The sequence below is a fragment of the Mustela putorius genome, unplaced genomic scaffold (assembly GCF_011764305.1).
Source record: "Mustela putorius furo isolate JIRA1106 unplaced genomic scaffold, ASM1176430v1.1 tig00003942_pilon_pilon_pilon, whole genome shotgun sequence".
NCBI lineage: Eukaryota > Metazoa > Chordata > Mammalia > Carnivora > Mustelidae > Mustela > Mustela putorius.
The window spans coordinates 1517074-1544966 of record NW_025422087.1 but is presented as its reverse complement, the minus strand read 5'-3'; the positions used below and the strand labels follow the sequence as shown (position 1 = coordinate 1544966).

At 37.9% G+C, this 27893-nt stretch overlaps 1 protein-coding gene across 1 annotated transcript in view; it reads left to right on the top strand.

Moving 5' to 3' along the window:
- Positions 1-27893, top strand: part of LOC123389044 (ligand of Numb protein X 2-like) — a 59467-nt gene that overhangs the window by 7190 nt on the left and 24384 nt on the right. Inside the window, 9 exon segments of the mRNA XM_045069671.1 lie at positions 3644-3754; positions 9218-9283; positions 9607-9769; positions 12292-12539; positions 13763-13962; positions 19237-19473; positions 19475-19612; positions 23296-23436; positions 27324-27501. Of these exon segments, the coding sequence (XP_044925606.1) occupies positions 9762-9769; positions 12292-12539; positions 13763-13962; positions 19237-19473; positions 19475-19612; positions 23296-23436; positions 27324-27501 (1150 nt within the window). The 5' untranslated portion in view covers positions 3644-3754; positions 9218-9283; positions 9607-9761.

Here is a 27893-nt window from a genome sequence, read left to right as displayed (position 1 = left end):
GGGGACTCAGGGAAGTAGGAAAAGTACTTGGTTAGAATTTAGGTTTCAGAAGTGGGAATGGTAGGGAGAGAGGGGGTGTGAAGAGCAGATTGGAAGTAGATAGGAAAGGTGGTTGTGTGTCACGCCTTTTGACTCTAGGGTAGAGATAGTATAGAGCTAAGAAGAGCCTTCAGTCAGAGAGAATCACCAGGGTATTATTTTTTGTTGGTGTTCTTGCTTCTTCTTTTTTAAAGTAACTGAAATAATTCCAAGAAAAGATTAAAGTTTAGAGGGACAGAAACAAATTAAGAGGTTATAATTGTTCTTGAGAGGAAGATGACCTGAGCTAAGGGTTTTGAGGATGCTCGTAATCCAGAGCTATTTCTGCAGTAGAATCAGCAGGATTCGTGGCTAGTAGAATGCAGGAGAGAGAAGGGATGTCAGGGGTGATTATGTTTTCTGGCTTGAGCAACTGAGTGGACCACGGCAGGGGGTTTAGGAAACGTTTTGTGTAGGGAGGCATAGAAGCGGATAGTTAAGGGACATCCCGGTAGAGCTAACCAGTGGAGACTTGGGTAGGTGTAGATTTAGACCCGTGTTGCCCTAGCTGAGATTCTGTAGTTGGGAAGTATGGGAGCAGGCCTGGAGCCGTAGGCAGTATCATTTAAGAACTGAACAGAGGAAGGAGATGGACAAAAGCAGACTGGAAGGAGTAGCCAGAGTTGACAGAAGTAAAGGAAGAGGAAACAGTAGAGAATGGTGGTTTAAATAGCATTGGAGGGGAGGAATATTTTTCTGTTGAGTATAGAGCAAAGGAAGGGTAAGTGCTGTTTTAGGTAAATCCAGGGGTAGAACTGAAATTGGATTTCAATATGACCACATTGATGGGACTTTTTCTTGCTTTTCCTAAGATCATAGCATCCTCTTTTAATTATTCATCATGATTTGGCTCCAACTTCTATATTTTCCTTTTTCATACTTACCCACATATCCTTCTAGCTACAAAAGTAGGGTCACGAACTTTTAGGGATCCTGGTTGAAACCGATGTAATACATATACAGTCATGGTAAAATAGGATTTCTTTGTTTGTTTGACTCAGGAACGCCAGCTACTACATCTGCATCTGCAACAGGTTTCAGTTTAGGATTCAGTAAACCTGCCGCATCTGCCACACCATTTGCTCTCCCTATTACTTCTACCTCAGCTCGTGGTCTTACTCTTTCATCTGCTCTGACGTCAACTCCAGCAGGTGAGGCAGAATGGAAAAGTCACGTTTTGTGGTTGAATTTTATTTTGTTTTTGGCTAGTGAATGTAGGTATCCACCTTATTCAAGATAACTTGAGAAGTTTTCTGCTTCTCAGTATTGACTGACTATATAAAGAAACAAAGAAGGGCCTGTTTAAGGAGCCTATAAACTATTCTAGAGAAATTTAACAAGAAATGGTAGTTGTAGAGTCTTGGATCATTTGGTATCTAAGTTCGTTATTAAATTTATTCTAGTCAATCAAAATACTAAAGTATCAATTCAATTGGCAGAGAATACTTCATATTTTCCATCTTGGATTGATTTTTCATTTCTTTCTTATTTTGAAATTAGCTTCATGTTAAGGATTCTGTCGATGTTTTGAGTATTAAGATATACTATAAATTATATATAAATTTAAATGAATGAATAATAGAGGAAACATGATACTATAAATAATGTAATATAATACCATGTAGGAGTGAGAAGAGCTTTCCTCTGATTTGAAAACATTGTATAATTATCTCACATAGCAATATAATATCAAGAATTTCTCTTTAACAATTTATGTGTTAGGAAAAACATATGTTTTGGCATTGAAACATGTTAAAATCATAGCATTCCCAGTAATACATAGGTTCATGTATAATGGCTATTTAATATCAGAAGTTTTCCTCAACACCTCCTACGTGTCTAATACTTGGTCATGTGGGAGAGATGAAGGAGTATGACCTAGTGTTTTCTATTAAACAGCTCTTTCATGTCCTCCGTTCAGGTACTAAATTTAGTGAAGAAACTCTGGGTCAGTGGAAGGGGAAAAAAGGAGTTGGTGAAGGAGTTGGTAAAAATTTGTAGCATTCAGGTTTGCATTATCTTTCAGATACTTGTCTTTGTCACTGTAGTCTCACCTTGTAGGTATTCAAAATATCTCCTAATAACCGAATCACTGGATGACTGTAACATACATTTCTTTGTAGGATAAGTGTTTAAACATCTCTCCTAAAGAGTCCTATGAGAGCAAAACACAAAAATAACAGAAAGGGGAGGTGGAGGATTGTTTTTGTGTCTTTCTAATGAGTTTTTAGGCCTGCTACAATTTTTCTTAGGCTCTAGACACACGTCAGTGCTTGATTTATAGTTGTGCTAACTAAACATACCCCTGTGTATTTTTTTTTAATGGACATTCATTTAGCTATATTTTTTTTTCACACATTGTCAGTATTTAAATCCACTCTTCATATATCCCCTGCTTTTATTCAGTACATCTGGTGTTTCCTCTGTTTAAAGTAAATAGCATCTGTCCAAAAACAACCACAGTTATGTGAGCTTGGTAATGCATGGACTTCGATGATTTAACAATGCGTGGTCTTTAAAATTTTGCTACTTGATTTACAAGTATACCTTCATGACTTAAGATTAACTATAGTTTATCCCCTTCAATTCCTTTTGTCAGTGAGGTAGGATTTAAATAAATGAAGTCTATTTCTTTCATTAAATTTTTTTTGAAAAAGCTTGGGTATATGAAATTTGATATTTGAACTGTAAGGCTTCTAACTCTCAGTTCTTTAGATTTCATAAATAATGAAACTATTTGCTTTATAAGATTTATAAGATTGGCTGAAATCATATAAATCATTACCGGATTATTTTATTATGTAATTTATTTATCTGTTACCAGCTTTCCTGAGGTATAATTGAGAAGTAAAATTGTAAGATATTTAAAGTGTAGAGCATAGTGATTTCATATATACGTGCACATTGTAAATGCCCATCAAGTTAATTAACACATCCAATACTTGATAATTTAAAAAGTATTCAAATACAAAGCATGACTAGAGGACAAGAAGTATTCACCTGGAAATGTACAAACTAAAACTGCTTTCAGGAGGATTTAAAAAAAACAAGTAGTATGTTCACATTTATTGAATTAACAGATAAACTCTGGCCTTTTTAGTAAAGACAAATTAATAGACCCATAAACACAGAGAACTGATGGTTGCCCGAAAGGGTAGGGAGGACAGGCAAAATGGCTGACGGGGAGTTGGTACAACCTTCCAGTTATGGAATCAGTCACAGGGATGGATATAATCCGTGGTATTGTAATAAGGTTGTGTGGTGACAGATAGGGTGGTGACACTTGTGGTGAACACAGCATGTATAGAGTTTTCAAGTCACTGTTGTACACTAATGTGACATTGTGTGTCTACACTTTAAAAAATTACCTAAAATGTAAAGAAGTTAAAATTATATTATCCAGACTACATACACCATTAAATCCCAGCTTTAGACCTATTCCATGTTATTTGCTTAAACCAATTATGAAGAAAAATGGGATCCAGCTTGAAAGCATTTGAGAATTTTGTCCATTGAGGGAAAATCATTGTAAAGACTTTGTAAATTATATTTGGTTTATTTGTAGGACTTGGACAGAATGCTTTAGGCTTGACTTTGGGAACCACAGCAGCTACTTCAACTGCAGGCAATGAAGGTCTTGGTGGTATAGATTTTCGTACCTCATCAGATAAAAAGAGTAAGTAATGTTCTGTTCTGACAGTTACTTAAATTTCTATGTCAGTAAGATTTTTAGTTACATGTTCAGTAGTAAAGTTTTTACTTTTACATATACTTTATATCTCACAAATTTTTTGTGTATTATGTGTTTAAGATTTTATTTTCATAGAAAACTGAGTTTTGTTTATGCATAAGGTTATGTAGCTATCAGTGTGTGTATTAATATATGTTCTTAAGTTGGGATCATGAACACATGTATGGTATATAAGTTGATACTTGAACAACATGCTTTGAACTGGTTAGGTCCACTTATATGTGCATTTTTTCCAGTAAAAGTGGTGTCCTGTAAATGTGTTTTCCTTACGATTTTCTTAATATTTTCTTTTCTCTATCTTACTTTATTGTAAGAATGCAGTATGTCGTACATATCACATACAGAGTGTGTGTGAATAGACTTTATATTGTCAGTAAACATTCTGGTCAGCAGGAAGCTATTAGTAAAGATTTTGGGGAGTCAAATTATGTGTAGATTTTCAACTGCCTGGGTGTTTAGGACCCTTAATCCCTGCATTGTTCAAAGGTCAACTGGATTGCTTTGTAACCTGTTCTTTCTCTATGTTATATCACCAATATTTGTCAGTTCAGTAATTCTTTAGGAGTGTTTTATTGCTGCTTAAATCAGCTTTATGAATCGATACATCATTAATCAGCCATCCTACCATTTTTAGTGTTTGTATTCAGTTCGTATATTCTAGGAAGTATCAACATATTGAGCATCTTTATGGGGAGAGGCAATGTGGTATTGTAGCTTAAGGGGATAGACTTGAGCTGAAATCTGGCTTCAGATCCCCTCCACTGTTGATAAGCTCTGTGACCTTGTTCAAGTTATTTATCCCTCTATGTTTAGTTTCTTTATCTGTAAAGTGGGGGAAAAGAACAGTAACTACTTGACATTGTTGGCCCAAGGATTACAGTTTATAAGACTTCAGTAGAGCCAGGCACATAATGAATGCTCTCTATGTGTTTGTTTTTCTTATAAATTTTCATTCATATTTTTGATTATTTTTTAAAGAGAAATACCTAGAAACTGAATCACTGGCTTAAAGAGAGGGAGAGTTTTGGAGACTCTTGGTAAATATTGTAAAATTACTTTCTAGAAGGAGTTTCCCAATTGATTACCCACCAGCCAGTATGAAAATGCCATTCTCACTGTGCTCTTGCAATGCTGAATATTCTTTTGAAAAAATTACCAATCCAGATTCATTTTGAAATATGTTTTAGTTTTGTTGATTCCCTGTGTATAATTTTTTGTTTTGTCTTGCATTGTGTCTTCTGCCTCTGATGAAAGCATGTTTCACGTATTGCATTGAATCCTCTGAAAAACTTAGAATGAGTAACAGTTGAAGGTGTCCATATATCTGTGTAAGAATTTTTTCTTTGGATGTAGACGATTCTAGGGTGAAGTACTGTTTTAAAAGCTGGCTATCCTAAAATCCTTTTAAACTTAGAAAAGTTGGGATAACTTTGAATGAAAATTGATTTTTATTTTATTTTACTTTTTTTTTAAATTTTATTTGACAGAGAAGAAGAGACAGCTAGAGAGGGAATACAAGTGGGTACTGGGAGAGGAAGAAGCAGGCTTCCTGCTGAGCCAGGAGCCTGATGCGGGGCTTGATCCCAGGACCCTGGATCATGACCCGAGCTGAAGGCTGATGCTTAACAACTGAGCCACTCAGGCGCTCCGAAAATTGATTTTTAAACATAGGGGTCTGTCTCTTGTTTTTACTTAGTTTTTTTTGTAGCCGCATCAAAATTAGAAGAAATTATCTTAGATGTTTTAGCAGCTTTTTTATTAATCAGCTGAAGCAGTCTGGTACCCTTGAACTACTTTGATTTTAATTAGGAAACTGGTTCTCTCTTTATTGTAATTGCTTTTAGGCTCCACATGAAAGACTTGATGGAGGCAAAGGAGTAAGAGAAATATAAGGAGTTAATCTCCCTTCGTGCCCTCCCCCCCCACCCCCCGCGCCACTCCACCTTCCCCCATTGTCTTCCTCTTGTATTGTGCCTCAGAGTTGAACCAAAGGAGTATGTAGAATAAGTAACATGACCTGATATACCACATCCAGTTCCTTTTAACCTGCTATACATGTCCAGGGGTTCTTTATTAATCTAAAGGATTTCTCTGTTTCCCTAGCAGCTGCATCAGTTAGCCTGGACCTGCTGTATTGGGTTTGATAGATGAAGAGGGGTTGGAAGCAGTCGTCTATAAGTGGGGGCAGCATGGAGTAAGATCTAGAGACAAGGATGATCTTTACTCTTTTGACGAACTGCTGGAAAACCAGCTAGCTGCAGCATGGGAAGATCAGATTCCAGATGTCATAAAGGGAAGGGCCATATATGTCATCTTAAAGAGTTTTGTAATTACACGGAGGACAGTTGAGACCCACTAGGGGTTTGATGTGAATAATATGACATGAGATACCTGTTTGAAGAAGAGCGTTTTGGAAGCCATGTGGATGATAATGTGCAGGAGGGCAGGAACAGAGGTGGAGTGCTGACAGTGAGCTTTGACAGCAGTCCACAGGTATTACAGATGCCAAGCTAGATGGACTAGTCAGGGCCCACAGTCAGCCAAAAACAGGCCTAAGTTTTATATATGCAGGTTTGTGTGTATAGAGACTTCTGTAAATATATTAAAAATAGAATATCAAAGAGAGAGCAAAATAGGACACTAATGAATAAAAAAGTTGAAGTCTGTGGGATAAAAATTAAATCCCTCTTTTATCTTACTGTGTCTCATCCAGTCAAAGGCTTGCATCGGTAGAACATGGATATCAATTTCAGAAATGTTAAACTATGAAAGAGAAATATCAAAATACAAAGTAAGGAAAAATAAATTGTAGTTAGATTAAAAAGGTAAACAAAAGAAACCCTATGGACAAAGGCAAAAGGTAAAGGACAGGTTGGAAGTAAAATACTTGCTGTTTCGATGCTTTTTTCCTTCACATTTTAACATCCGAAATTGAGATGTACCTTAAAATGAAGTTCTCATTTTAGAAATAGACACATAAAGTATATGTATGAGATAATTAATATGCTTAATGTTGAAATAGCTCTGAGAAGTCAGTGAGAAACATACCTCAGATATACCTCAATAGCCTGAATAGACCATTCACTCAAGGAGAAATAGACTTGTCTAATTAATATTTGAAATGTTTTACTTAGTACTGTCAGAAATATGAATTTAGATGATAATGAAGTGGCATTTCTCACCTATGTACTGCAAGTGATTGTTTCAGAAAAATGTCCATTGTTGTTGAGGGTGTGACGGAAAAATTACTTATTCGTAGTAGGTGGGAAGATAAATTGGAACAGTTGTTTTAAAGATCAGTTTGATGATACGTAGGTTTTCCTTGATGTAATCTTTGACCTATAAATTCCTCTTTTTGTGGAATACAAATAAAGTCATGCACAAGTATTTGGAGATAAAGGCATTCACTGTAGCAGCATTGTTTATATAGTAAATGCGTACATGTTAAGAAGAGGGTTGGGCATAAAGGTTCTGATACAGCTATGTCATCAGTATTCTGTGGTCATTTAAAATCATGTTAAGTGACATGAAAAAGACTTAATTTCAACATCCTGAGAAAATATGTGCACATAACTTATGTCATCCCATCACATTTAAAAATGTGTGTGTAAGTGCCAAAACAGGTTGAAAGAGGAACCATTAAGGTTCTCTGATGGGATGAAGTTTTGTGTGTTCCTGTATTTCCTTCATTAAGCAGGTCTTATTTTGCAGTGTGAAGTAAATTCTGGGAAAGCAGAAAGTAAGTCACTGCATTTTGCTGATGGAGCATTTTTATTTTTCTACTTTTAGACATACACTAATAATGATAACCACTAAATAAGTGTTCATGAGAAAGCTTTCTCATGTTGATCTATCTGCACACATTAAAAACATCATTTTAAAAAATTCTGCTTTTGTAAAATATTTAGAGACATCCGGGTAGTCTGACATATTTTAGTATTCTAAACTGATAGAACCTAAGAAAGCATCCAGTAGAACTTGCAGGAGGTCAACTGTGCGAAGCAAGAATATTTTTCATAGAAGATAGTTGAAAGAGAAAGAATCTTGCCCTTGAAAGAAAGAGATACAAATCAGCTACGTAATATCTGTTTATGTGTATACAAATATGTCCCCATAGTATGTTGTTTGGAGTTTGTGACAAGTGACCTCACATGATGTCTACGAGTCTGTCTGAAAAATGCTTAGAAGTTTCTAAGTTTGTGTTAAATTAAAACTTAAATTTGGAATACATTGTTAAATGACCTGTTTTTACATAAAGCTTCTTGAATTTTCTAGGTGATAAAACAGGAACAAGACCGAGTAAGTTTACAATTTAACTTTTAAAGTATTTTATTTGAAGAATTGTATTTGTTAATTTATAGGCAGGTGGTCTCATCGGAAGTAAAAGAAACTATATAGACATTTAGAAGAAAAATTCTTTGAATCAGTTTTTGTCTAAAGTAAAATAATAAACATATGCTCTGGAAAGATTTTGGAAGGTCAGGTCTTTAATTTTTAATCATTAGGAAAGTTTATAACCAATGCTTTCTGGAATACTTTATGCTCAGTGTTAGGTATATATACCTTTTCTATATAAACTACTATACCAGTCCCGTTTATTTTCTGATGATGAAGAGGGAGAAAAGCCTCTATCTATAATATACATCAGATAGGTCTGAAGATCACTATTTTTACTAGCACTTACATTTTCTCACCTAATTTGTATTACATTAGATAAAACATGTGTAAATAAATGATCAAGTTCATGCCTCCAAAATATCTTCTGTATACTTTAGCCCTATTTCATAAATGAGAAAGCTGTAGGAGACTGAGGTTTGCTTCAGGTTCTATCAAGGAAGTAGTAGCAGATCTGTGACTGAATTTTAACTCATAATTCCATTACAGCCTGCCACATTTCACCTCTTCCTATTCTCATTAAATATTTATGATTCCCTTAGTCTATCCCTAGGTTTTATTTTGTTGAAGAATAAATTGAAATTCTAAAAATCAAGTAAAATATAATGAGAATCTCTATTATGAGAAGTTTGTAGACTTTCTTTAATAAAAGGTCAGGCATAGAGTTTTTGAGCCAGGGAAACTTAGTTCAATATTTAATCTCTTGTATTTTCTAATTTTTTTCTTAAACATTTGGTCTGATGCATTTATGTGTACTTCTGATAGGTGCCAGTCCTTTTAGAAGAGAAATCTCCCCGTCAGATGAATTGTTAAAGCTATTTTAAAGGTCAGGAAACAACATTTTTTTTATAAAGAGATTTGAAATCAACCATAAGAGCTATAAATGGGGAATATTTGTTTTACCTCCTCCCCTTTAACACTTCCGTAGTGGAACTCAGCTGTCAGCTTTTTAGAACCTCAATGGCTTTAATCTATCTGTGGCATTTTTCTCAGGGATAGTAAAGCACTGAAGGATGAAAATCTCCCTCCTGTCATCTGCCAGGATGTTGAAAACCTCCAGTAAGTGTGTCAAATGTAATTAGATATATCATGTTGAAGAATGTTAGAATCTATTTTAAGGGGAACATCTCTTCTTCCTCTTAAACATTTTAACTTGGGTGTTGGTAAAAAATTTTAATATTTTTTTAAACAAAGCAGAGCATAATGGGAATTAAAATTCTTTTATTGTCAATCTGAAAAAAGCATGTGAACTGTGGATGAATTTTTAATATTTCCTTTTTAAAAAACACTAGGACTCTGACCAGCCTATAGTAAATATACTTTTTTCCTATAGGAAACCAAAGGTGTATTTTTTTGGAATTCAGTTTTATGTATCTTTTTAGGAAATTTGTGAAGGAACAGAAACAGGTACAAGAAGAAATTAGTAGAATGTCTTCAAAAGCCATGCTTAAAGTACAAGAAGATATTAAAACTCTGTCACTGGCTGCCAGTGGATTACAGAGGAACACCCTCAGTATTGACAAGTTGAAAACAGAAAATGCTCAGGTAAACTAACTTAAAGTAATTTTATTGTAGGGTTTTGTTTCGTTTTATTGTAGGGTTTTAAGACTTGATTTACTGTTTAAGTCTTATAGGTTATAAGACTTGATACAGATGTAGAGGCAGGTAAGAAAACTGTATAGCATGTGTGCTGCTTTTTGAAAAAAAACTGAGCCACCCAGGATTTTATTTTATTTATTTGAGAGAGAGAGAAAGAGAGCATGAGAGAGGGGGGAGGTCAAAGGGAGAAGCTGACCCCTTGCTGAGCAGGGAGTGAGTTGCAGGACTCAGTCTTGGGTTTCAGGATCATGACCTGAGCCGAAGGCAGTCGCTTGACCAACTGACACCCAGGAGCCCTAGCTTGAGTACTTTTAAGTTGCTATGATACTAGTAGTCACTAGTTTGTATTGAGTTCTGATTATTTATGAGGCAGTATTTTAAGCAATTTAGTTTTCATGACAGCTCTATGAGTTAGGCCGTCTTATCTTTGTTATATAAAGAAGAATATGGGCAGAGAGGTTGTTAATAAATGGAAGAGGTTGTCAATAAGTGGAAGAGCTGATACTCTTAACTAGTTTGTTTCCTAAGAGTACTTGCTGGCTAAATTGCTATATCATGCAAGCAAGGTAGAAAAATATGTTTTTAAAAATCTGTCATCCATTAAATAAAAATTATATTAAGCTTTTTAACTATTAAAAATTCTGATGACTTGCCAGTCTTATGTCTTAGTTATAAATGTTAATGAGGCTCATGTTTTTTGCCATTCATATGTACTTGTTTTTTCTTTCTATGGTATAATCTATGTCATTTTTTCTTTGTTGGCACTCTTGCCTCCCTTGTGTAGTTTGAAGTCTTTCATCGTCTCCTCCTGGCTAGTTGTTCCGTCTCTGTGTGCCCAGCTCCCCATCTGTTTAAAGGTGGGTGTTGCGTAGTCTTCTGTAACCTTCCTGAGTGCTAGATGAATGCGTTCTTCCATAGTTCTCTGTGATATCACACAAAATACCTGTCTTTAGTCCCTCTTAGCAATTTGCTATTCCATTGGGATGTAAGTATACCTGGTTCTTTACCTAACAACTTCAGGGATCCAGTTTTAAATTTATTCATGGGGACACCTGGTTGGCTCAGTTGGTTAAGAGGCTGCCTTCCACTCGGGTCCTGATCCCAGAGTCCTGGGACTGAGTCCCACATCTGGCTCCTTGCTCAGCAGGAGGCCTGCTTCTTTTTCTGCCTCTGCCTGTGCTCACTCTCTCTGACAAAAAAAAAAAAAAAAAAAAAAAAAAAGAACAGAAAAAAAAAAATTTATTCTTGGATAAGATAAGAGGGGCTTTACAGTTACTTAGTTTTTAGGATTTTGTAGTTGTTAGCTAGGCTCTTTCGCAGCTGTGCACATTCTGCTTATGTTTCCTTCCCAAACCCTGTTCCTAGTCTGTTTCTCCATCGAAGACTGGCTGTTACGCATATGGATACCAGTGTGTGATATGCATTTGGGGAATTGAATCTTTCCCTATAGTTTTAATCTCAAGTATTGTTTTATGATCCCCTTTTTGTCACCATTTTTTTATTGAATGAAATAGTTTTAAAATGCATTTCTCATGCAATCTACTTACTTGACAAAAATCGTTTTTCTCAGTGATACAATAGTCCAAGTTACTTGTCAGGTCCTTGCAGGAACATTTCCTGGATTGCGGCACAACAGTGCAGAAGGGAAATCCTTTGTCCTCTTAATAAGGTGATAAGGAAACCAGGAATGAGAAAAATCTAAATAAAGAAATTCCATAGCAATCTTTTGCAAGAACTTGAAACCCACAACTTATCTTTAGTTTGTGAGGGGAAATTCATTACTTTTACAGCCAAGGGATAGCTTCCAGTTTTCAATAAATATATCCTATACTTGATTTTTCATGAAATTTGAGATTTTAAAAAACACTATCATTGAATGAAGTCTGCAGTCCTAGACATAAGACCGCCACCCACCATACGCAGCCTCTTGAGCCTTTGCTCTGCTTTTCTGCAAGTGGCAGAGCCTCACATGTATTGCTTCTCACTAATTAATGAATGTGTATCCTTGGCCCTGAGATTGGAAAGGAACAGTGTCACTCAGGGTCCAAGTCTGGATGCAGGAGCACATTGTGGAAGAAAACTGCTGTTTCCACTCCTGTTAAGGAGTTAAGCCATCCCTGTGTAAAGGGGGTTATGCAATCAGGATCTCAGAATAGTATTTGCAGGGTACTGTCAACTGTGCTGGTGTATTTCTGGGACTAGTATGTATCCGAATACAGGGTTTTATTGTAGTATTTTTTGACACATGCACGAAGCCACTATTTATGCCAACGCCTGTTTTAAGTTTGCTATACAGTGTGGTAGGAACTTAGTTTGAGCAGAGGTTAAAATCAGAATTGCATACCACTTGTGGCTTACCTCTAGGTGAGTTTGGCAATGAAGCAGTGGCTATTCTGTTGTTGGGGCACAAGCTGTCTATCATTTTTCCTTTCAAATCATCTGGGAACCCCCTAATGCTCTCTCTCTAGATGTCCTGGAGCTTTTCATCAGAGACTTGCCCTAGAAAGGAGGAAAACTGATAAAGCTCAGACAGAGATTGAGAATGAAAATGGAACCACTGTAATAGATCTTCCAGGTACTTTATCCCTCGAAACGGACTGTTCAGGGACAGGCACAGCACCTGCTGAGTGCAGCTTGATATCAGCGTCTCTGCCCCCATGGCCTGAGGAGCCTGGCCTGGACAACCCCGCCTTGGAGGAGAACACGGCCACTGACAGTATGTGCTCTTCACCTTGCTTTTGCTTTTCATCTGTTTTCAAATCAGATATTTCCTTTCTTCTCAGTACTCCCTATTACTTTCCCTCCATGGGGTGTTGTTGTTTTTCCTCTTCAACAAATAATTTTACTGAGATATGCTTCACGTATCACATATTCACCCTTTAAGTGTACAAGTCTAACAGTTTGCCGTTTAGAAACAGAATTCAGAAAGCGAGTCTTACCTTGAGGCTTATCCTTCCCCCCCTCCCCCTCTTCTGTTGTAGTCCACAAATTCACTGGTCATCAGCAGGCTTCTTTTGTTTGTTTGTTTTGAAGCCTATTGCTTCTTGACTAAGAAATCCACAGCATCAAGAAGAACAAAAATAATACCTCAGCCTATGTGCTTATTCTGTGTCAGCACTGTGCCAGGCACTTTACATATATTAACTTATTAAATGCTTGTACCAATACTGGCTTTTTTTTTTAATGATGAGGAAACTTAGTCAGGGAGTCATTGGTCAAAGTCTGAGAGCCACGAAATGGCTAGGTATGTATCTGACTCCCAAGGCCATGTGTCTGACTATTGCTGTCCTCTGGTAGCAGCCACTGATCTGTCTACATGACCCACCAGGAAACACGCAGAAAACCTCTAGTCATAGATCTTGGGCATATCTTAGTAGTTGGCCCTTTGTCTTACTTTTAAATAGGTTTATCTCTTATGAAAATTCCAATTTTTCTACAAATCCCAGTTTTCCCAGCCATGGCTATAACAATTCTTCTATCTCCTACTGCTCAGATCAAGACCCTCCTCTTCTTGCTTAATGTAGTTATTTTGTCAACCACTACGGTGATTGTATGTCACAGAGTTTGTCTTTTTTATTTCATATGTACTGCCTTGCACTGTTTACAGCTGTTTCATGGGTCAGAGTTTCTCTGATCAATTAGGACAAGATGATATTGTCTGTATATTTCTTTATCAGATCACTATGTGGTCCCTAGTGATCTGATGCATAGTAGTTATTTGTTGATTATTCACCTTTCGAAGAGGAAGTGTTTTCCTAATCTTATCTATTGGTGTTTTGTCATTCTGTTTTTCTTATCCCGTGGTATTGCTTTGTTATGAATCATCTATTAACGTAAGGTCATCACTAATGATAGACGATAACTTACTTACGTGAAGATAATCAAAATATAAAAACGTTTTTCTTTCTATTTTTCTCCCTCTCATTTTTAACTTGGCAGCTACGCAGCAGCAGGTTAGTTTTCCGGAATGCATTATTACTACAATTGAAATTCACCGGGCTGATCTTTATATTCAGCTAGGAATTAGCATTGTGGGAGGCAATGAAAGGCCACTGATCAACATTGTTATCCAGGAAGTCTGTCGGGATGCGGTGATCGCCAAAGATGGAAGACTTCTTGCTGGAGACCCAATTCTTCAGGTATCAATTTTTTAAATTATTTTGTTAACTTGCCTCTTTTTTTGCTCTTATTCATCAATTTAAAACTTAGGAAATTAGGGTACTGTGGAATCTGACTTATAAAAAGGTAAGTTTTACTGTTTTTTTTTATGCAAAAAACAGATCAGAATTTATCTGTAATTTCTCCGATTTCCCCCAGACTCATGGAATGTATTTTTACCCCCATCTTAAATTTGATCCCACGTGTGCCTCAGTGCGTTGCTCTCCAGGCCAGCTGGATTCCTTCTGGCTTGGACTTTATGGTTGGCTGTTTCGGGGCCACCTTCACTGCTAAATTCTCTTGTCCCATTGTCTGTATCCCTAGTCCCAGGGTACCATCCATCAGTGACCTTCGTTGTCTGATTCATCCTTCTCTACACGGATTACTATAATCTAGAAAAGACAGGTCACACAGCACAAGTTACTTAAAACTTATAGCATTGAATTTAAGATAGAATTCGGAAATCATGACCACCTCTTGTTGGTTCTCAAATGCACTCTTGTCCACAAACAGCCTGACTCTGCACTAATCCTTGGTGCTACCCTCTCCCTCTTCTCTTTAAAAAGAATGAGCTACTCCAACAAATGAACTTGCTTTGGGCAAGATGATATTATGTTAGAGGGCATACTGATGAGCATGAGATGGCCATAAATCTACTGTTCATGTGAATTCTAGAGTGTATGTGAAAATTGACCTGGGTATATGACCCATGCAAGTGTATGTGGTACTTGAAGCTAAAAGTCTGGATATTTAGCAGAGAAGAAATAGGCATGAATGAGAAAAGATGTCTTCTAGGAACCCAAGCTCAAGGACTCTTGCCTCCTCGATTTCACTGCTGGGTCCTTCCCCACGGTTTGTTGGTATTCACCCCTTCTCTTTTCCCTGCCATCTCTCTGGTCTGTGCCCTCACTGCTTCACGTCTAACCCAGGAGAATCAAAACCCCTGCCTCCCTACCCTGCTCTGAAATCCGGTACGACCATTGTGCGGTTAATTCACCTGTGACTCTGCTTTCCCTGGATAGATTGGACCAGAGAATCAAGTCCATACTGATTAATCTAATAGTCCAGGTCCTCTTTGAAGTCTTACACAACCTGTCCCCTCAGCCTTAACCCTTGCTTTTTCTTTCAGCTGTAGCCATCGGTGTATTACTGAAACATCATAGGCATGGTGGTCAGAGCTGAGGGTATAATTAAGAGCAAAAAGCAAGCCCTGCCCTCATAGGATGTATAATGTAGCAGAAAAGCCAGACATAGCAGTCTCCTTGCTTCCCTCCACGTTCCAGCCTGTCCCCATTGTGCTACAGCTTCCCCACCTTCATCCAGAAAGCCCTGCCCTGCCATTTTCACCCATTCAGACCTCTTCTCACTCTAAGTGCTGAAGACATTCCTTCTCTTCACCACTGAATGCATAATTGGTCACAGAGAGTTATTCAAATGCAGTGTCTTCCTTTGGGGATGGCAGCCGCCATTAGTACTTACTGTGGGAAAGGCTTCTCACAGAGCTGTGCTGGAGTCGATACCCAGGACAAACTTGCTGAGTCAATAAAAGAGTGGATTTGGTTATGATATCCTGTTGGGCATAGCTGTCTTCTTCATTAAAACCAAACTTAGAACCTCTAGGATTTTTAGTTCTTCAAGAGAAATGTCCAGAGGGGAAGACAGACAAACTAGGCTCCAAGAGCAGCAAGGATTGACCTTTCCACTGGGGGTTCCTGGCTTTGGTTTCCACGCCCATCCGTATTCTGCCTCTTGTAGTTTGTGATTTCCACTTCGACACTTGGGCCCAAAACCCCTCCTTCATTGCACTTGGCCTGGCTGACACAGACTGAACTTCCAGTGTTTTGTTCTTGACTAAATCCGAAGAGGCAATAGGAGAATACAGGAAACATAACTAATCCAGCTTATGTAAAATCCAGTTTCTGATCCTACCATAGCTAGCTATTTACTGCATTGCTGTGTTTGCTGTCCTTTTATGATATTAGTAGTATTCTGGTTGCATGAGGTTGGCACAGCTCTCTGGACACCTTACCCTGTATTCCTTCTACCCCAGCTCCTGAACTGATTCTCCGTGGAGGAACTCTTGTAGCTGGTTTTGACATTTTGACACCTTTGTGGCCAAGACAAAAAGAACCAGATTGCCCTTTTTTGCAGCTTACACAGTGTTCTTTACTTTTCCACTCTGGCCTTTCTAGCTATAATTGAGTATACATTTATTTTCATCTTTTGTTCTTTGCTACCAGCAGTGTGCCAGCTTTGGATATTAAATTTTTTACATATTTTTCTTTTTACATATTTCATATTTTTTACATTTTTTATTTTTTATATTTCTCACGCTTTTTTCTAAATTTTCATATGCTTTGTTCTTATTTGCTTTTTCTAAATTTTCAAGAGGTTAAGTTAAGTAAAAACAGATTTACTAATATATTTAATTATAGTTTGCTATTTTAGCATTTCTTTGAGTATAATTGAGGTTAATATATAGTCTCTGTTTGCTATAATATATAGTTTGCTCATATTTAGCTAATGTATTTAATATATTTAGTATATACTTTTTGCTATAGGGTTTGTTTGCTAATATATTTCATCTACAGGCTTTTTTACTGGTCTGCTTTGGAGAATTGTTTAATAACATAACTGAATCTGTATATCTCAAATAAAAAGCTAATTATCTGAAATACTGGCTATAATTTGGGGAATTAACTCAAAGCTATAAATCAGCATTGTAGACATTCCAGTGCAGTATTATTATTTAATGGAGGCATACATATTAATAACCCTAGTAATGGCAATCTTAAATGCAGTTTAATTATTTCAAATTGATACAAAAACTATGAGCACATAACCTGATTATTGAATTCACAAAGGGTCTCTCCTCTTGTGGGCCTGACTTCTCATTGGCCTTTGGCTGGTATGCTGGAGGCAGTAAGTAAAGCCACACTACTTGCCCAAATACAGAGTAGTATTTATGGCCATTCAAAAGGAAACACTTGGAAAGAAGGCTCCTTAGTATATTTTTACTACCTGGTTATCTTCCACTTTTTGTGAGCTGCATAAAGAATACCGTGAGCCAATTTGAAAAGACCTTGGAGTCGTTAAGATGGTTTATTTACTGACCAAAGGGCTAGCTAGCCTGTGTTTTTAGTTTAGCAAACTAGATGTAGTAACAGTGGGTGGCTTTGGTTTTCCCACACTGATTATGTGTGTGTGTGTGTGTGTTTTATATATATACCCACACATCCATGTTATTCTATTAAATAACCTATTTAAAAAGGAGAACCATATACCCTCAGGGCCTTTCACAGTGCAGCATTTTGAACAGTTTGAAGAATAAAATAGTGTAAGAGAGTACATCAATATTACTATTAAAAAGAATACAAATTTCAGAACATGATTAAGAGTACGAATTTACAGTGCGATCTGAGTCGTCAGTGATATATTCCCTTTTGTTTTTTTTAATTGATATTACTTTATTTTATTTTATTTTACTTTTAGATTTTATTTATTTATCAGAGAGAGAGAGAGAGGGAGAGAGAGAGCAAGCACAGCAGACAGAGTGTGGCAGAGGCCGAGGGAGAAGCAGGCTCCCTGCTGAGAAAGGAGCCCGATTCGGGACTCGATCCCAGGATGCTGGGATCATGACCTGAGCCGAAGGCAGCTGCTTAACCAACTGAGCCACCTAGGTGTCCCATCACTTTTGGCTTTTTAAGGAAAATAATTGCAGTCATGTCTTGACTGCATTGGTACAAAAAATATATTTAGCTAAAGATGTGGTAAAGTTTACTCTGTTGGTGCTATTTCTACAACATCTAGCAACAGTATTTTATTTGGTCTCTGCTTTCTCTGTGTTTCACTGGCAACCACACTTTTGTGAAGGGAAAATCTCTGATTGTAGGATATTCCACAACCCACGTCACAAAAATGGTGTGAGGCTACATACTCGCACGTGGCTGGCGCTGGATTCCAGCCAGATGTTTGTAAAGTCATTTGTGATAGATGTGAATTTAAGACGGAAAAATAAGAACCTAGAGATAAGTGGCTTTTTAGCGGAATAACCAGAAATGATGAGTTTTGACTAACAAATCCACGTCAGGCTGGTTTTTTAGAAGCTGCCTTAAAGTTCTGTTCTTGACCCTATGTTACTCAACTTTTTCATCAAGGATCTGGATGGCAACCAAATGCACAGATGTTGCAAAATTGGGCGAAGAACAAGTTTATGTGTGAGATCTATGGCTTTTGATGCCTGAATTTTAAAAGATGTCCACAGGCCCAAATCAATAAAATTCGTTAGTGGTGCTCAAAACTGTCATCCCGAGATGAGTAGGAAGGGGGAAGGCTTTCCTTAAGATAGACTCACGTGAAAAAGATTGAAGGCTTTGGGTAATCACAAGCACCTAACCCACAGCCTGTGCCACATAACGCATCCAAGAGAATGTTGATTTCCTGCTTGCTGTTGGTGCAGACAGATGAGGAGAGGAATTCTAATTGTGATAAATACTCAGAGTTGCGCCAACCTCTTCCTCTAACTAGGTGAATAACTGAAGCTGGGTGTATTTTCTTAGTCCTGTTCCTGTCCCAGGATCAGTCACTATACTCTTTTCAGGGCCATAAGGTTTAGTAAGTAAGTTTTTCTGTGAGTACTGAGTTAAGCTTGTTGTATCAGAATCTGATAGATGTTACACTTGAGTGCTAAACAGAGTGAAACTGTAATTACCTGCTTTTCTTTAAAGTAAAAATGACTGAACTGAGATCAGGTTGTGTATCTAGAGATCTGTCCCTTTTCTTAGATTAAAACTCGGTGTATTTTTTTCCAGGGTAGGTGTTTTTCATTTGGAAAAGCCACATCAATCCAGTAGAACTTCAGTTTCTGTTCCACTAGAACTAGTATTTTGTTGGCACTTGCCACATGCTGCTGCTGTCTCTGCATTCTCCTCCTGGTCCCGTGAAGTGGAGAGTAAACCCATCTCACCACTCAGGGGACACACTCAGACATCCCGCTACTGGTAGGACCAGGGACTCTGATTCAGCACCCTCGCTGAAGCCTGAGATCCTAACTGCCATTCTCTACTTTCGTGCTAGTCATTGTGAGTGAAGCTTAGGAACTGTGCATTTTAAAACATCTTCAGAGGGCTTTTTTTTGTAAATAATGACTATATATCATTTTCCAAAGTCCGTTTCTTTTGGAAATGGCATATAAATGTTTTCCAGTTGAGAGGATAAAAGATTGTCCCACCTCGGTCATAATTCTTTTCTTCCAGGTCAACAACTGTAACACCAGCAATGTGTCTCCCAACTATGCCAGAGCCGCCCTTTCCCAGCCCTGTTCCATGCTGCACCTGACCGTGCTGCGAGAGCGGTGCTTTGGGGGCCGGACCTACAGCCACCCCGACAGTAGCTCTCCCCGGGAAGAGGTCTTCCACATAGTCTTTCACAAACGGGACTCTGGTGAACAACTTGGCATTAAACTCATTCGAAGGACCGATGAACCAGGTGTTTTTTATCCTTGATCTGTTGGAAGAGGGGGCCTGGCTGCCTGCACAGGATGGAAGGCTGAGCAGCAATGACCGAGTGCTCGCCATCAATGGACACGACCTGAAGCTCGGAACCCCTGAGCTTGCCGCCCAGATCATTCAGGTACACGCGGATATTCATTCCACGTGCTCAGCCTTTATGTCGATGTTTTTGTAACATGAGAACCTGAGGGATATTTGATATTTCATGGGGGAAATCAAACATGGCTCCCCAAATCCTTCAAAATGCACAAGAGATGATTTTATCATTACAGATAAAATCCTGTCCGGAAAACTGTATCCCTGTGAACATTTAGCCTTGCTCTTTATAGAGTGAAGGCTCTATATTTTCACATGGGTTTTTCATTTGCTCCATGGGCTCCACCTAAGCCCACACAAAAAAAACACATTTATGTCCACATTTAACAGGTGAGACAAGCAAAGCTTGAAGGAGCTGTGGTTCCAAAGTTGTGACTTCCCTGCTCTTGTAACGTTCACTCTCCGCTTCACCTCCATACAAGTGGGGAAAATCAATTTTTATTGAGAAGAACTCATTATCTCTGTAGTGCCCTTTTTATAAAGCATTCAGAGCATTTCAAACACATCATAACTTGTGTTCTTACAGTATCCCTGTGAAGTAAAGATGGTTATTATTAGAGAAAAAAATATTTTTCAATAAGAGCATTAAAATAGGTAAAGTAGAGGGGCACCTGGGTGGCTCAGTCATTAAGCATCTGCCTTCGGTCAGGCATGATCCCAGGGTGCTGGCATCCAGTTTCACATCGGGGCTCTCTGCTCAGCCAGGAATCTGCTTCTCCCTCTCCCACTCCCTCTGCTTGTGTTCCTTCTCTTGCTCTCTGTCAAATAAATAAATAAATACATAATAAATAAAATCTTTTTAAAAAAGTAAACAGCTTTAAAAAAATTTTTTTTTAAATAAGATAGAAAACGTAGAAAATAATCCGGGCCAGACCTTCTGGTTCTATAACCTACCAGAGCATTTAATGATATGGGTATCTCCTACAATGATAGGGGTGAAACAAAGATGTGTATGGTGTTTTATTTTGTTTTGTTTTGTTTTGTTTTGTTTTAAGTAAGCACAAGAAAACACTGTGACATAAAGGAAACCAAGCAGTAACATAATCCAGCATCAGGAATTAAAGTAGGTTGATTGTCACTGGGAAATGTGTATAGTAAACAGAATTAACAATGAAGATTTAAGTACTGTATAAGAAAACCCAAATTAAATCCCATTTCATTACTCCTTTTCACAAATGTTTGGTTCATTATAACTATGGGAACGCACACACCTGGTAGCCATCTTGCATTAGGATGGAGATTCAGGCGTTGGTCTCTTGTCCCAGATTTGAGGTTTAAAAAAATTGAATACAGATACTTATATATGATACCAAATATAATATATTGCTCAAGTTGTTTCTTTGTGAAAAACATCTTAATGTTTTAGATTCTGAGAACAACATGTAATCCATGTCTGAAAAGGAGACTAAGGAAGGCAAAATACCGAAAATGAAGAAGGAAGTCAAAATCACTGTCAGCCTAAAGTCCGTAAGATAGTGACATTAAAGTTTTGAAGAACATCGTCATTTTTCTGTATATGCCTACAAATAAATAGGTACCTATTTACGTAGGTACTTAGACATGCAGTCAGCTTACAAATTCTGAGTTTGCCACCCTTTCTTTACGTCAGCTGTATGCTGTGGACTTCTTACCCTGAAAATAGATGCACCATGATATAGCTGTATAGTAGACGTGTTGTGCTAAAACTTACGTAAACACTCCCCTGTCAACAGACTTTAATGTTTTGTTTTCAAGTTTAAGACATTTTGCTTAACTTCCCTCTAGAAAGATCATACCAGTATATACTCCCAGCAAAAGGGCATGCCACTATTTTATGAAATACAGGTATTGTCATTTAGGCATCCTGCATTTTTAAAAATCTTGACTTTAACAGAATTCTTTTGTTGTGCTTGAAACCCTGAAGTGTTAGATAGGCAGTTGGCCTAAACCCAAATGTTGGCCCATCGTTTAAAGCTTATATGTCCACTTCCATCACACACCCAGAATTTTGTCTTTTAAGAAATCAAAAAAGATCAGGGATTTGTTTGTTAATAGGTTTGCATGAGCAGGGGTCTTCCCATAAAGCTAAATTACTGGTTATAGAGTATTTGGTAGTGGTGAGGGTTAGGCAGTAAAGCAAACAATTCTTAATATTGAAATGAGATCACAGAGGGGCCTCTCACCCTTCACACCGTGTGATCTAATACTCGGAAGTGTCAGAATCTCAAATATCTGGATTTTAAGCGTTCTATTTGGAATTTGCCTGTTAGATCAAATCCCCAGACTCTGGCCACATGAGAAGTGTTATTCTTTCAGTTATTTGAAGAATTGTCTGAAACTAGTTTAATGAAATACTTGAATAAGTAAGTGACTTTAATAGGGCCTTAAAATTGGTTATCATTCAGGCACCTGGGTGGCTCCGTGGTTCAGCATCTGCCTTCGGCTCAGATCCTACATCGGGCTCTCTGCTCTGCGAGGAGTCGGCTTCTCCCTCTTCCTTTGCCCCTCCACCCTGCTCTCTCGCCTTCGCTCTCAAATAAATAAATAAAATCATTTTTTTAAAATTATGGTTTTCACTCCTTTTCCAACTTGAGAACTGAAACTGGAGTGCTTTCTTAACATTACTGACTGCAGTCATGGGGGAGGGTTGTACTTTCCAGCACAGCTTCTTGAAAGCAGGCTGTCAAATTTTCCCATAGCAATGATAGTAAACTTGGAAAGTTGTAGTCTTGACCAAGAATCAGCATCAAGTAGACCAGGCCTGTACGTTAAAAGCAAAGATAAAATAGCTTTAAAAAGTATAATAAATGTGAATCTGTGTTTCAGATCTAGATCTATAAATACAGATAATGGACCTCTAAATTTAACGTGGTTGTCATCACCTCTAAAATTACATTTATGGGGCGCTTGGGTGGCTCAGTGGGTTAAAGTCTCTGCCTTCAGCTCGGGTCATGATCTCAGGTCCTGGAATCGAGCCTGCTTCTCCGTCTTTCTCTCTGCCTGCCTCTCTCCCTACTTGTGATCTCTGTCTGTCAAATAAATAAATAAAATCTTTTAAAAATATAAGATAAAATAAAATTACATTTATGTGTGAGTGCACATATGGCATATATAGGCACACAATTTGTAATGTATATAAATACTAATCCTGCTTTACAGGACCTTTGTTATCATTCTTTTCAGGACTGTTTAAGCTGATCCCTATTTTCGATTTGAAGCTGTAGTGTGTGGAAACAGAGCTACATGTAGTTTCATTGATTATCACTCTCAAAGTAGCCATCTTGGAATTTATTTCAGAAATCACAAAGGATTGTAATCCAGTTTAGAATCCGTTCGTCCTTTTATCTTCTTTGCTCTCTTTCTCTCAGTGCCAAGGCCAGTTTTGCAGGGGAGGGAAGTATAAAAAGACAGTTACCCTTCAAGAAATCATGGGGAGATCATCAGAACCCAGGCTTTGCTTTGGTTATATCCTTGGTATTTCCAGGATTAGGGAAGGTTTACCCAAGAGGTCTGCGTGTGGCTCTTTTACCTGCAGAAGTTTTAAAGTATTAGCTCCTGAAATGAACTCCCTCGTCTACCCCACCCCCCCCCAGCAGGGTCCTTCAGTCCCCACTCAGGTGAGGCTCTGATACAGCGATGATAAGTGCATTGAAAATGACCCTCCCTATAATTTTTTTAAGTGAGAAGCATCATTCATGACTGGTGATTATATATGTGTGTTTTCTCCAGGCTAGTGGCGACAGGGTGGATTTAACAATTGCTAGGCCGGGGAAATCCCAGCCTGGTAACCCTGTCCAGGACACAGGAGCTCAGGGTAGCAGCCAGCACCATGCACAGCCGCTGTACCACAACAGACCCAGCTCACACAAGGTGAGGCCTCGAGTTTGCATGTTTTCATTCATCTGCCCTCAGGGAATCCTTGTGACAAACTGGTAAGATTTAAATGAGGGCTGTTACTCTGTTGGAAAAGGTGAACACAAGGTGTTTGGGGGTGTGGGAATGTGTTGTTTGGCTACCTTGAGAGTCCCTGTACAGTCTGTTCCTCAGCCAGTAGGGGTGGTTTCTGAGTAAGAAGGTCCCTCTGCCAGATTGATGAGAAGTGTTTGATCTTCTAGAAAGACTTCTTTGTTTGGTCCTGCTTGAAAGTGGGATTTATCTTGGTTTGCTCATTCAGTTGTAACAGGAGGTTATGTAACTGAAAAAAAGGCAATGGCCAACAAGTCCATACTTAGCGGTTGGGCAGGTTGCCTACAACAACAGAATTCTCTATGTGAATATGAAGCAGAAATCATACTTTCTGATACGTACATGCAAAACACAGAAAGCATTTCTTTTTATGTTACAGTTCATAGGAATACTACCCTAGGTCATTTTAAATTCCCGTATGTTGAGCTTTTTGCTGCATCTTTCATCTTTCAGTGCTTTGATAATATATTCCTAGGTCATTTATCTGTGCCAAAAATTCTGATTCTGTCTCACTTTGGATGCAGAAATCAGTAGAAATCAAAAAACAGTGGCACTTTACTGTGTTCTCAGTGTTATTTACTTCATTTGATCTTTCATTTGAACTCAACTTCTAGTAGGCCAGAATTTTTACAATGATGCTATTTACCAACTGTGTGAAAATCACACATCGGAAACTTCCTATAGATTTTTTGTTTGTTTGTTTGTTTTTACTTCCTATACTTTTTAAGTAGACCAGTAAATAAGTTTTAATTTAGCAAAGCAATTTAATTTTACTTAAGGAGAATGACTTGAGAAACACATGTTTAGCTTAAAGTGGCTTCTTAATGTAAGTACAATTTGAGAGAGAAGAGAACTCTGTAATGTCACAGGAGCCCAAGAAAGCATTATTATTTATTTTTGATTTATTTATTTTTATTTTTTAGATTTTATTTATTTATTTTTCACACAGAGATCACAGAGATCACAAGTAGGCAGAGAGGCAGGCAGAGAGAGAGAGAGAGAGAGAGAGAAGCAGGCTCCCCGCTGAGCAGAGAGCCCCATGCGGGACTCGATCCCAGGAGCCCAAGATCATGACCCGAGCCGAAGGCAGTGGCTCAACACACTGAGCTACCCAGGCGCCCCAAGAAAGCATCATTTAAAGGCACAAGTATTTTTGGCCCATCAGGTTTATCTTGTTTTCTGAGCTGAAGTATAGACTTGTCAGTGGTCTTTGTTAAGTTAAAACTTTTAAAAAATTATAAGCACAAACTTCATCTTATTTTTTTTGACAGAAAATGAAATGTGTGAAGGGAACCTATAATTTTGCTTTCACAATGATGACTACGAAAAGCAGTTATTGTTTCGAAAAGGAATTTGAATAGGAGTTGTTCATATCGCTGGTCCTTGCTTTACAAGTTACATATATATACATATTCCTAAAGAATCATAATTAAGGCAAAAGTTGGTAACTGAATCCATGAATTCTACAGAAAGTGGAAATATGGGTGCTCAAAGACAATGCTACAAATTTAAGACTGTCTTAGGAACTACTTAACCATTTCAGCGTTCATATAGAGGACGATTTATGTCCTTTTGTTTGTTTTGGGCACAAATATTTTTCTTTTTACTAGTTCCTCTTCCTTAATTTTAAGTGGTGTGTGTTTTAAATAGCAATGCTGAATTCTTACTCTAGGTGCTCTGTAAACCTGATTGTTAGAACAGCCACATGAAATGTAATTTTAAGCATTAATTTAGCAATTTACCATTAACATACAGCATTTGTGATGTCAAATCCTACTTTAAAAAAATAAAGGTCTCCTAGGGAGAACAAATACAAATTCATCAAAACAACCTGTTCAGAGGATAATCATTGTTAAAAATTAAAGCACACATTACTCTATTACTAAGCCCCTGCGTAGCCCCTGCTTGGAAACATTCATACAGTGTTAAGCCCTTAGAAGTTTCCATGAAGTATACCAAGAGTAATCCCTGAAGTTTGGCTAAAATGCATACATCTCAGCCATATGGAGGAATAAAACAACCACCTCTAATTGACTCGATACCTGACAGACACAAGCGTTGAAGTCAATGTGCTCCCAGCTGAGTTTACCTGGATTGTCTTCATAATAACGTGGGTCTTACCCAGTTTTGAAGGATGTGAACATAGATGTCATATGCTATGATACCACCTGTGGACGTTTACAGGTTTTCTATGAGGTCAAAATTCTAGGAACTCTAGGCTATTTAAGTAGTGCCCCCTCAAGAAAATTTCAGAGTGTTGGTTTCAGGAGCAGAGAAGAGCAGACACCCCTGCCGGTGCAGGGCTTGACTGACACGTCGTACCTGTCCGCTCTGAAGCAGTGTCACTAAAGGAAATGTTACAGTTCTAGCAAAAGAATTCATCTAGTTCTGCTGTTGATATTGTTAGTCGTGGTAATAGTTATCTTGTTATCTACACTATGCTGTTACAGTATATGTGTTAAGGAACCTTTTGAGATAGGAGCTTCCATTATTACACCTAATGGGATAGCACCCTTGTAGTGTGGATGCATATAGCATCATGCTGTATGAACATACACAACTACATATGAATACATGTTTATGTATATACACTATGTGTGTGTATGTGTATTTTTTTTTAAACTTGAATCACCTCACATCCCAGTGTGATCATGCGTAGCTATATATATAATTTGGAGCAAATTACATGAACTTTCCTTTTTTTTTTTTTTTTAAGACTTTTTATTTATTTATTTGACAAACAGAGATCACAAGTAAGAAGAGAGGCAGGCAGAGAGAGAGGAAGGAAGCAGGCCCCCGCTGAGCAGAGAGCCCGATGCAGGGCTCAATCCCAGGACTCTGAGATCATGACCTGAGCCGAAGGCAGCGGCTTAACCCACTGAGCCACCCAGGCGCCCCTACATGACCTTTCTAATAAGGCTATTCCCTTGTTTATAAAATGGGGCCAACCATAGGATTTACACTCCGGACCATTGTAATGAAATGTAATGAAACCATGTAATGAAATAATACATGTGAAGCCATTTGCTTTACACATAGTAAATCTTCAATGTTAGTTACTATTGCTATTTTAATATTAATATTGCATAGGTACACCTTGTTTTTTATAGCATTCTAATTTTAAAAAAGGTGATGTTTTAAATTTTCCTTTTCTTCTAGGAGTGTCCCCATAAATAGAAACAATCAATATCGGTAAAAATTGCTTTTTCCTGAGAACACAGTTTGTTGGAAAATTGTTCTCTTCCTTACTTTTTCAAAAATTCAGTTATTTCATATCCTTATAGATTTCCGTGAAGGTTGTGAAGATCAGTTTGCACCCATTTCATGACTGAGCATTCTCATGAGTAAGAAACAGAAGATAGATCTATAGCTTTTTTCTGGCAGTTAACAAAATCTGCACTTTACTTTTGTACTGTTCTGTCACCATTTCTCTCAAAGAATAGAGGAGAGAGAGAGAAATAAAATTAATTAGCTTGTCTTCAGAATCTTAAAACTCAAGTGCATTATTGACCTTTGTAGAATTGGCCCTATTTTGACTTCCATATGTCAACAGTCCTGAGTTTTTTCTGTTCCATACATAGTCATATGAAAATACAGCCGTCCAAAGTCTGACATTGTGATCCCCAGTGTTCGGTGTCATGTTTGTACCATGAGGAACTGTGTATTATTTCTACAGTAACTGATTTTAACAGTGACTTTATCATTGCCATGGTATTTTTTCCTTCAGTTTCCTTACTTTACTTCAGCTATGTATTATTTATTTTGCAATGAATTTTCTTCTCCTGTGTTAGGATCTTACCCAGTGTGTTACATGCCAAGAAAAACACATTACTGTAAAGAAGGAACCACCTGAGTCCCTGGGAATGACAGTGGCAGGGGTCAGAGGAAGCAAGAGTGGTGAACTGCCCATCTTTGTAACCAGTGTGCCAGCTCATGGCTGTCTGGCACGTGATGGCCGCATCAAAAGAGGTAAGATAGGGAGGGCTGGGAACAGTGAAACTCTCCCATCTTCTCCCTGCATGCAACTCATGTTTGAAAAAAGTAACAAATATTCCCCAAATTTTCTATTAAATATGATTTTTTAAAAATCTTCTAAAGTGTCCCTTCCATATATATGTGTAAAACCTTTCTCTAAGGTTAGAACAATGCCTAATGGGAAGGAAAATTGCTGCAGTTTGATGATGTTTCTGTTCTTTTTTTTTTTAAGAATTTATTAATTTATCTGACAGACAGAGAATACAAGTAGGCAGAGAGGAAGGCGGGGGGTGGGGGGGGCGGGAAGCAGGCTTCCGGCTGAGCAGAGCCCGATGCGGGCTCGATCCTAGGACCTGGGATCATGACCTGAGCTGCAGGCAGAGGCT